This window comes from Agelaius phoeniceus, chromosome 10, assembly GCF_051311805.1.
Source record: "Agelaius phoeniceus isolate bAgePho1 chromosome 10, bAgePho1.hap1, whole genome shotgun sequence".
Lineage (NCBI taxonomy): Eukaryota > Metazoa > Chordata > Aves > Passeriformes > Icteridae > Agelaius > Agelaius phoeniceus.
The window spans coordinates 6237118-6247976 of NC_135274.1; the positions used below are offsets into that span (position 1 = coordinate 6237118).

The 10859-nt window shown below is 49.5% G+C and overlaps 2 protein-coding genes across 3 annotated transcripts; one reads left to right on the forward strand and one right to left on the reverse strand.

The window, feature by feature from the left end:
* Window positions 1–13: 13 nt before the first annotated feature.
* Window positions 14–3305, reverse strand: CEP19 (centrosomal protein 19). The gene is made up of 3 exons (XM_054639041.2): window positions 3157–3305; window positions 1241–1402; window positions 14–543 (listed from the first exon to the last, which is right to left on the reverse strand). The coding sequence occupies exons 1-3, from the start codon at window positions 3272–3274 to the stop codon at window positions 182–184; spliced, it is 642 nt and encodes a 213-aa protein (XP_054495016.1). The 5' UTR covers window positions 3275–3305; the 3' UTR covers window positions 14–181.
* Window positions 3306–3417: 112 nt separating this feature from the next.
* Window positions 3418–10859, forward strand: PIGX (phosphatidylinositol glycan anchor biosynthesis class X). Of its 2 annotated transcripts, XM_077183738.1 has the most exons (6): window positions 3418–3517; window positions 4141–4204; window positions 4613–4745; window positions 5875–6088; window positions 9940–10040; window positions 10288–10859. In XM_077183738.1, exons 1-6 carry the CDS (start codon window positions 3451–3453, stop codon window positions 10429–10431), a joined length of 723 nt encoding a protein of 240 aa, XP_077039853.1. In that variant the 5' UTR covers window positions 3418–3450; the 3' UTR covers window positions 10432–10859. The 2 variants fall into 2 exon arrangements, with proteins under 2 accessions (XP_077039853.1, XP_054495188.2); XM_054639213.2 differs by lacking the exon at window positions 3418–3517 and having other exon boundaries at window positions 3528–4204.

Genomic DNA, 10859 nt, shown 5'->3' on the forward strand with positions numbered 1-10859 from the left:
AACCAGCCAACAATTTCAGCTATGCAGTTTCCATTTAATCAAGTCTGGCTTCTTAAATAAAGCTCACTTAAGCCTGGGATTGCTGTGGCACCTTGGGTTCTCCTGAGCCAGTGTATGGTGACATTGTTCTCTCTGCTGGGACACTGAGACTTGTCTCTGAACATCCTGTCTTTGTCTGGAATCACATTTCTTCATCTGACTCCGTGTCCCAAGCACAGGCCTCCAGGTGCTCATCCTGTGGGAAATCCACCTCAACGTTGTAAACAAAGTCAGGGTCATCCCTCCTCTTCCTGTTCTTTTCGAAGAGTTCATCCATGATGCTCTTCCTTTTGGCCAGTTCCTTGTCATCCAGTTTGTTCATGTCCTCCTCTGGGTCAATGGTGTGTTCGTGGTGGTACCTTCCCAAGCTCTCAGACAGGCTCTGTCCTTCCAGATGATCTCTCAGCAAGCTGTAGAGCTTCTCTAGCTGGCGCAGGGAGACCCCTTCCAGGTAGGGCTTGTGCCGAGGGTTGTTCTTCAGCTGCTCAGCAGCCCTGCTGCAGTCTGGGGAGAGCCAACACAGCTCCAACAAACCTCTTCCCACTGACACACCTCCTCCCAAACCCTCCCCAGGGGTGTCTCCAAACCCTCCAGGCTCAGAGAGCCATTGACATGTGGGCTCCTGGGAGAGGCAACATTACCCCGTTGCCACATTTCTCTTCACAGAAAAAAGCAAGGCACAATTCTTCTCAAAGATTTCTGAGATTCACATTCTCTGAACTTAACACAATTCTTATCACTTGCTGTGCCTGTGTTGTGCTAAAGTAGAATGCAATGTGGAAATTGTTTACTCAAAGTGAGGATGTTTTGTTCCCGTGGCCTATCAGGGCCAAGAGTGTGTGTGTGTGTCAGACTGTCATGGGACAGTCACGAGAGAACCAGAGATGAGTGCAGTTCTAAGCAGTGCAAAGAGTTGTGAGTGCATGGCAGATTCAGTTTAGATACAATGTACATAGTGTAATATAATAAAATCATTAATTAGCCTTCTGATGATGGAGTCAGATGCATCATTCTCTCTCCCTCACCAACGTCGGAGTTGCCTTTGATTTACAACAACCCCAGCACAGCCTCTCCCTGCAGGCTGCTGGGAGGGCACTCAGGGTGCTGCTACCAACGGGCTCCTCTGCATGCAGCTGGAGGAAAAGAGTGAATTCATTCCTGCAGACAGGAAGGAATGCATTCAGGAAGGAATGCCCCTCACCTGAGAACCTGGAGAAATTCCTGATGGGCATGATGCGCTGGCGAGTCTTGTCCTGGACGTTGTCTCTGTAGATGAGGATGATGGAAGGGGGCTGGAAGCAGACCCCACATTTCTGTGCACTGAAAATCATCCTGGCTCCATCAGAGTCCCCAGCAGCTGTCCCTGGGAAACAGGGAAAAAGGAAAACAGGGGGCAGAGTCTCTCAGTTGTGGTATTTTCTGGGGTACCCTGTGGCAGGAAGGAAATGATGAATCTGACTCCATGTTCTTACAAGGCTAATTTATTATTTTATGGTATTATATTAAAGAATGCTATACTAAAACAATATTAAAGAATAGAGAAAGGATACTTACAGAACAAGATACTAATGAAAAACTCATGACCGCTTCTAGAGTCCCAACACAGCTTGACAGTGATTGGTCATTAAGTAAAAACAATTCACACGTTGGATAAACAATCTCCAACCACATTCCAAAGGAGCAAAACACAGGAGAAGCAAATGAGGCAATGTTGTTTTCCTTTTTCTCTGAGGCTTCTCAGCTTCCCAGGAGAGAAATCCTGGTGAAGGGATTTTTCCAGAAAATATGGCAGTGACACTCAGTGGTGCTCCTTTTGTCAGGAGTTCAGCAAAATCACAGAACCCCAGAGTGGCTTGGGTCAGAATGGGCTTAAAACCCATTCTAATGTAATTATGAAATTAAATTAGAGGGGACTTAAAAATCCAGATGAGTTGCAGATCCTGTTTCCCAGCTCAGAGGACTGCACTGAGTGCAGGTGTTACTTTTATTTTGAATAAAATAAATTGGTTAAAACCCAGTGTTTTTGTTGGTTTAAATATTTTTATTGGTTTAAAACCAAAGAAAAATTTGGTTTTAAATGAGTGAAAATATGTCAAACACGAAGGTGATTTCCAGACTGTAGTAAGGCAAAGTAACATATTTTACCCCCAAAAACCAATGTATTTCTCCACATCAAGAAAAATGGCATTATTGTTGAAATGCTGTTTTGAGGCAGAATTGGAAACACTTCCTCCTTTGTATAAAATCACATAGGAAAGAGTTCGAACATGCAGTAATGTCCTTAATAGTGAAAATTTCCAGTGCCAGGCTGGTGGGGATTTGGAGGAACATGGAGTAGCCCCATGGCAGAGGCTGGAACGAGAGGAGCTTTAAGGTCCCTCCAACCCGAACCATTCCGGGATTCTGCGAAGATGAGAAGCACAAACGGGAGCAGCTCTTCGGATCTGCGGCAAAGAGCGTTTGGATCTCCCGGTAACCGGGCTGAGCCCTTCCCTGCCGGCGTCACCGGCGGCTCCGGCAGCATAGCCGGGTGTGGGTCAGGGCCGGGGCCGTTCAGAGCCGCGGTTCAGCCGCACGAACGGCCAAGGCCCGAGCTCTGAGCTCGAGGGGCAGCGGGGCAGGGCCGGGTTGGTCCCTCCCAGCCGGGCCCATCCTGGGAGGGGCAGGGGGGACCACAGTGAGTCCATCTGGTGCCACCTCCCTGCTCCAGCAGGGCCATCCCAGAGCCCATGGCACACATTGTACCCAGACAGCTCTGGGATATCCCCACTGAGGGAGACTGCACACCCTCTCTGGGATCTGTTCAGGGCTCAGGCACTGCCCAGGAAAGTTCTTCCTCATGTCCAGGTGGAGCTGCCTGGGCTCAGGCCCTGCCCGTGGCTCTGGTGCCATGGCTGGGCCTGGAGCAGAACCCGGCCCTGCTCTGCCCCTCCCTGCAGCCAGGGCCAGCCAGGGCTGAGGGCCCCTCTCAGCTGGGGCTCCTCTCCAGGCTGAGCAGCCCCAGCTCCCTCAGCCTTTCCTGGGCACCCACATGCTCCAGGCCCTTCCTCCACAGCCTCCGCTGGCCCTGCTCCAGGAACTCCCTGTCTCCCTTACACTCTCGCCCCGTCCCCTCACCTCGGGGGGCGCAGAAACACATTTCTTCCTCTTCTCCTTCCTCCTCTTCTTCCTCCAGCTCCATCTCCCGCTCCCGCTCCTCCCCCTGGGCGGTCCGGCCTCTCCGGGCGGTTGCCATGGCTCCGCCGCCGCCGCCGAGCCCCGGCGGTAAAGGCCCCCTCTACTCAAGGCCCCCTTCGGGCTGCCCTCACCAACGCCTGCGGAACACGGCGCCGCGGAGCAAGGGATGGGCGGGCCCCGCGCGGTCAGGCGGCGCGAGGGGCAGCCCGCGTGGGCCGTGAGGAGCGGGCCGCCATGGCGGGCGGGCGGCGGGGGCCGGTGCGGGTCGGGGCCGGGCTGGGCGCGCTGCTCTGCGCCCTCCGTGAGTGCCCGCGGGGAACCGCGCCGCGAAAGGAGCGCGGGGTGGGAGGGGTGCGGCCACTCTGCTCTGGAGCCAGGCTGGGAGAGCTGGGGGTATTCCGCCTGGAGAAGGAAAGGATTCAGGGAGAGCTCAGAGTCCCTGCCAGTGCCTAAAGGGGCTCCAGGAGAGCTGGAGAGGGACTGGGGACGAGGAATGGAGTGACAGGACACAGGGAATGGCTGCACACTGCCAGAGGGCAGGGTTAGATGGGATATTGGGACGGAATTCTTCCGTATGAGGGTGGTGAGGCCCTGACACAGGTTGCCCAGAGCAGCTGTGGCTGGAGGTGTTGAAGGACAGACCTGGAGCACCCTGGTCTTGGGGCTCCCTCCCTGCCCAAAGCTGAGAGTTGGGACAAGATGGGCTTGAAGATCTTTTCCAACCCAAACCATCCTGTGACTCTGGATTTGGGAACTATGGCTCAGCCAGTGAACCAAGAAAGCTCTTCTGCTCTTTGGTCACAGTCAAGTACTGCTTCCCTTCTTCTGGGAGAGGGTTTGCAGATGAGGCATTCATGAGTTATAAAGCTTCTCCAGCCTCTGTGGTCGCTGTGCTGTTACAGTGTTGGCTCTGTGTCACCTTAGATGTGCAGGCAGCCTGTCGGGTCACCACTGTCACACAGGAGCTGCTGAAGGAGGGGTTTCACAGGTGAGTCCTCTCCCCGCCCTCCATCACCATAACGTGCCCCAGGATTGTCTGTTGGAAGAAACTGCTCTTCTTTTCATGTGGAATTGTAGCAACTCCCTGGGCCATGATTCCTGGGAATGTATTAACAGCACCAAGGGATTAACCAGCTGTAGTGGAGGGAAAATAGGAGGTCCCTTTCTAAAGCTTTTGTGGAGGCTGTTGGTGGTTCTGAGGCATTAACAAAGAAGTGAAACTTCATTTTGGCCGTGGATGTGGGGTTGAGGTTAAGAAAGCTGGACAGGGAAATGGGATCAGAATGAGTTGCACTCGGTGTGAGATCTCATCTCCTCTGAGAAATGTCTCTCACGGCACTTGTGCCCTACTTTTGAAGTGTGGGTGTAAATGTTTTGCTCCTGTTGCTGTTTGAAGGGACCTGCTGGTGAAGGTAGAGCTGGGGGAGGATGCAGGAGGATGTGCAGTGGCAGCTCACGTGCATCTGCCACCTGGAATCTACGTGGATCCCTACGAGCTGGCAACGCTGCAGCAGCACAACCTGACCAAGGTAATGGCCCCAGCACCAGGAGATGTGGCAGTGAGTCAGGGAAGGACTCAGGGACTTGGAATGTCTGCTCATTATCTGGCTCATTGAACCAAGGTGGTTATTCCTGGAAGGAGGTGCCAAACACTATAATCTTCCTGGTGTCTCCTCGTAGCCCAGCTTGCTTGGCAGCCCCTGGTGCTGCTGGTATTGTCACACACAGGGGATGTACCAGGGAGCTGCTGCTCCTCTCTTAGCCCCAGGTGAGCAGCTGTGGTAAAAGGGCCTGGAGTTCAGAAGGTGGAAGGGAAACCAGTAGCCGTGATATTTTCTGAAAAATCCCTTTGCCAGGATTTTTCTCCTGAAAAGCTGAGAAGCCTCAGAAGAAAAGAAAAACAATAATTATCTGCTGCTGTAGAATGCAACAGGTGCATCTGGGATTGGTCCATGTTGGTTGTTTTTAATTGATAGCCAGTCACAGTCCAGCTGTCTCAGACTCTGGTTAGTCACAAGATTTTATTATCATTCCATTCCTTTCTATCCTTGCTAGCCTTCTGATGAAATCCTTTTTTCTATTCTTTTAGTATAGTTTTAATATATCATTTTCTTTTAATATAATATACATATAATAAAATAATAAATCAGCCTTCTGAAACGTGGAGCCAAGATTCTCATATCTTCCCTCATCCTGAGACCCCTGCAAACACCACCACAGAAACCCCCAGAGAGGTGCTGGTGAGCTCTAAGTCCTGTGCTGTGGTTGGACTGAGGAGCTTCCCAGCTCCTTTGGTTTTTATCCCAGCTTTCTGTGCTGCTGCCCAGTCTTTGCTTCGCATTAGAGAGATGTGCAAAGGTTGTGGCTTTTATCTGCTTAGGTGCTTAATTGGTCTAAAACATGAGTCAAAGGCTGTGGGCACCATTGTTGAGCTGACACCTCACAGGTCTGGCTGTAGACACAGTGGCACTGTGAACTTTCTCCACACTCCTTGAGGACAGTCTTGGAAAGGTATTTTGGAACAGCTTAAGGCTGGGAATTAAGGAATTCCCAACCTGATGATCCTGACCACAGAATCACTCTCAGTGTCAGAAGGAGGTGGGGGAAGCACTTTCTGATTTCCATCACCACCACTGCTGTGTCTCTCCCTGCTTGCAGGCAGTGCTATTCCCTGATGCCATAGACCTGGAGGCTCCTGAGTACCTGGCCAAGGCTGTTGTGCTGCTGCTGTTCCTGGAGCCGGAGGCGCGCTGCTCCCGCTGCTTCCACGGTGCCGTGCCCGTGCACGCCCGCTACCACCGCCCAGCCCGGGCCACACACCAGGCCTTGGTGGCTCTGCAGAGCCCTGAGGTGCTGCTCTGCTGCTGCCACGGTGAGATCCTCATGGGTGCTCTTGGGCAGTCCCAAATCTGGCTGTGTCTGGGGTCTCTAGCTGGTTACAGTGACCCCAAGATGCGTTGAAAGTCTCTTTTCCCAGCCCAGCGCTTGAAGAAGGAGTCAGAACTCTTAATTTCTTGGTCTCAAGGTTGTTTGCTGTATCTTATCTATAAAATTCTTTCTCTTGTCTGTGGGAACCCAGAACATCCCTCTGGCTGTCCAGAATGGCCAAGACCCCTGCCAGGGGGCTCAGAAGCCCTGGCACAGAGCCCAAAACACCTGTGGGTTTGATTGTGACCCGTGGAGCAAATTACCAACCTTATATGAAGATCAGCAAGCCACGACAGTTTAGGTAGAATAATAGTGAAGTTATCATGGGGTGAAAAAGTAGATTTTGGGGTTTTTAGAATGGGAGTTCAGGAGGCAAGATGGAGGGATCTGGGCATGTCCAGCCTTTCTCCTTCTTCTGCTGTGATGTTGGCACTTTTGGATTGGTTTAGAGTAGAAGCTCACTGTCTAACACAGGTGATAGGTATTGGGAAGTAACTATAAACATTGTACACATAATTTTTAGTATAAAGACATAACCCTGCCCTGGGGGCAGGCAGAGTGCCTCTGACTGTCCTGTTGGATGGACCTTGGCAGGGCAGGAGAAAATTTTTTATAGATAAGAAACAATAAACAACCTTGAGACTGAGAAATGAAGAGCTCTGACTCCTTCTTCAAGTGTTGGGCTGGGAAAAGAGACTTTTAGCATCTCTTGGGGTCACAGCAGCCATGAAAAGATCCCGAGACCTGTCCAGCCAAGGTCTGCTCAGCAGGACAGTCCAGGCACTCTGCCCCCCTCAGAGGTTGTGTTATCCTTTTATACTAAAAACTACATATACAATGTTTACAATCACTTCCCAATACCTATCACCTATGTTAGACAATGAGCTTCTACTCTAAACCAATCCAAAAGTGCCAACATCACAGCAGAAGATAGAGGCCAAGAGGAAGAAGGAGAAAGGCTGGACGCACCCAGATCCCTCCATCTTGCCCTCTGAGCTCCCATTCTAGAAACCCCAAACATCTGTTTTTCACCCTGTGATAAATTCACTATCATTCTACTTAAACTGTTGTGGCTTGCAGATCTTCATCTAAGGTTGGTAATTTGCTCCATGGGTCATAATCAAAATCACAGGCATCTTGGGCTCTGTGCCAGGGTCTCTGAGCCCCCTGGCAGGGGTCCTGGCAGTCCAGGACAGCCAGAGGGATGTCCTGAATTCCAACAGTTGTGTCTGAGATGGGGCTCTTGGTAGTTGTGTGAACATAAGCAGAAGGCATGGCCCTGATAAGGAGCTTTCTTCCTTTTGATGCTAAAATCTAGAGACTTTTCTCCTTCAGGAACATGATAAAGATTATCTTGCTGGATACTTTTAAGTCAGCATCATTCCAAGTGTCAGAACTTGATCAGGTGATCCCATTTCCCCAATTTATAACCACATTTTATAACCAAAGCCAAGGGAATTTGGAAGGTGAGGAAGAGGTAGAGGCAGATGCACTGGATCCTTGAGGAGGAAGTTGGACTAGAAAAGGCTGCTGTGGTCCTCTGGATGATGAGGGAATGGAGAAACCCTTATGGTCAACTTCCTAGCATCCTTTTCCCTTCAGCCTTCCCTCTGCACCCCACTGAGCTCCTTGACACCTTTCACTTGCTCTGTGCTTACTGTGAAGATGCATTTGCACTGCTGAGAGAGTTTTGAAGTTCTGTGAATTTTTGGTTCCTTCCTTTTGATTCCTTCCTGCTCCTTTTTGGCTGGATAGCCCTAATGACATGGAAAAAAAAATCCCATGCAGTGCCTCACTGTCAACCTGCCTTTTAGGCATTATATGACTGCTGATCTGTGACCTCCCATCCTTCTTCTTGTGAATCCTCTGTGATATGATAAAGGTCTGTCTCACTGAGTGCTGCTGCCTGGCCAAAGGCAGGGGCTTGTCAGAGGCTGCTCTGTCTTGTGCTGCTGCCATTGTATCCCTGTGCTGAGTGGGGTCTTCCAGCTGGAAGATGTGGCAGTTGTCACAACCTGTGTTTGTCATGATCCTGGCTTGCCAAAGGCCCCCTGCTCTGACCACTTTTCTCTTGGCAGTTAGAGCTGTGCAGGGTGTGTTCAGTAGCCACTGTCAGCTATTCACAGTAATCAAAGTGTTCAAATAGCTTCTGACACTATTGCTGCATTCCCTTTATATAAAGGGAGAATGTAGGAAACTGTGCCTGAAGCTTGGAATGGCTGGAGTCTCAAACTCTGGTGAAACAAGAGCCTAATATCCACTACAATTAGTATTTCAAGTTATGTGAAGAATAAAATCCTGTTGTTGTTCTATTTCTCTAGAGTCCCATAATGATATTATCAGACTACTAAAGTCCATACCTCTTTGGTGTATTCTCATGGCTGCAGATCTTCACTGACTCCTTCTTCTGCATGCTGTTCTCTCTCAGCTCAGGGCTCCTCCAAGGCTCTCCCTGACTGGCTATCCTGCTCCCTTTTATCCCAGTCATCTTCATTGGTTACAGCTGCAGCCCATCAAGGACAACTGGGACCTCTACAGCAAAGCCTCTATACAGATATTCAAATACACTTCCTCTATTATATTTCCCCCTTTTCTTTTACACGAGTTAACAGTTGTACAGATATTCAAGTACAATACATACATTTCTCCATAGCTTACAGGCCATGTACAACCCACATATTCTCTCACAACTCACAGGCCATGTACAACACCCATAGCTCCTTGCTCAAAGGCCATACTCTTTCACAGCTCCCTGACCCAAAGGCTATGTTCTGTCACAGCTCTTGGCTGTCTTATCTCCTGCTAACTATCACATCGGGGTCACCAAAGGCTCTTGTTGTTCTATTATTTCCCTAGAGTCTCATAATGATATTATCAGATTTCTAAAGTCCATACCTCTTTGGTGTATTCTCATGGCTGCAGATCTTCACAGCACAGACTCTGTCTGCTGCATGCTGTTCTCTCTCAGGTCAGGGCTCCTCCAAGGCTCTCCCTGACTGGCTAACCCACCCCCCCTTTTATCCCAGTTATCTTCATTGGTTACAGCTGCAGCCCAATTAAGGACATCACAGCTGCAGCCCATCAAGGACAACTGGGACCTCTGGCGCAAAGCCTCTATACAGAAATTCAAATACAAAACATTTCCTCTACTATAAAATCCTATATTTTTGTTACAAATTTTGTGTCCCTTCACAGAATCATTCCTGCCAAGTCAAGCACACTCATGATTTTCAACTCCTTTTTCTTTACCTGTGCATAATTTGAGCAATAATTTTCTGGATAAGCATAGGGACAGGCAGGACTACCTGGTCACTTAAAAAAGGGGTGTTAAATCTTCCTGGCACATTTACAGTTATAAGCAGGAAAATATTTATTATTAATGAATAATGGGGAGGGATTTGAAGTATTGGAAGGGAGATCTTTTATGTGCTGACAGGAGGCCAAGAAGAGAAATGGCCTTACTTATTTTGAGGGAAATTCTAACTACATGGCTGAAGTTGAGGGGTCTGCAGGCTAACCAGGAATTCTTTGCCCTGTTAAGGACAGAAGGGCCAAGATACCTCACAGGTGAGATTCTTTCTTGGGTTCCTCCTGTATCAGGAAGGGAAGAGTTGTAAAGTCCACTGCAAAGACTGCCCAGTGTCACTTTGGCCATGCAGAGGTGTTTCACCACTTGGCTCCCAGGGAATTGATTCTGTTGAGCTGTTGTAGGGGAAAAATCTCTTATTTGGAAAAGCTTGCAGGCTGATTGCTCATCCTGCCTGGCTCCTGGTGATGCAGGAATGCTTTCCCTAGGTCAGCTGTCTGCAGAGTGCTGGGAACCCGCTGAAGTGGACACTCCCTGCTCACCTGACACCAACAGTTCCTGTCAGTGGCACACCACAAAACACAGACCTGTGAGTTCTCCCTCTGGTTCTTTTTAACAACTGCTGCCTTTTTGCTGGGATTAACACCTTTCTGGATTAATTTTTAATCCTTTTTCCCTTTCTGACTGGCTTTTAGTGGGGGTCATCCTGCCCTTCTGCTGTGTTTACAGGGATTGTGGTCTTCTGGCTCTTTAGCATGGCTGCTCTTCTGGTTCCTCATCCTGTCAAAAAGAAACAGCTGGCCAGATGAGTGTTATATATTTATTTTTCTTTGTAGGCATATGAGGAATTGATGCTGAGGGTTCCTGTGGGGCTCAGGGAGCACAATTCCCTGGTGTGTGCCCTGACCCTGCTCACCACAGGGCTCTGCTCTGGCCTGATCCTGGCTGCTGCCTGCAAGTATGGACACTTCTCACAGTGACCTGAGGAATGTGGGATGGCTGAGCTCCCTCCAGCACAACTGACTGCACATTGCACTGGGATTCTGGATGGATCCTGCTCTGCTGTTAGTGATCTCTTAGGGGGTGCCAGAGTCCCATAATGGATTATGGTTCCTTTGGCTCATAATGCTTACAAATGCCTTTCACAGCCCACAAAACATTTTGGGTGTGTTATCAATATCCAAAGCAGATGGAGAGTAGGAAAAAGTCTCAAAAAGCTGAAAGCACTGCTGTGGGCAATGAGGCAACAATCAGGAGTGGGTTTGGGGCTCCTCTTCCCTCCTCCTGGCCCAGAACCTGCTTCCAATATAGTGCTGCCTCTTGCAGAGGTGTTTGTATTTCTTCACTCAGGGATTGGTTATTAAGGTATGAAAAACATCATTGAGTCATTAAAATTTTTGAATTTTAA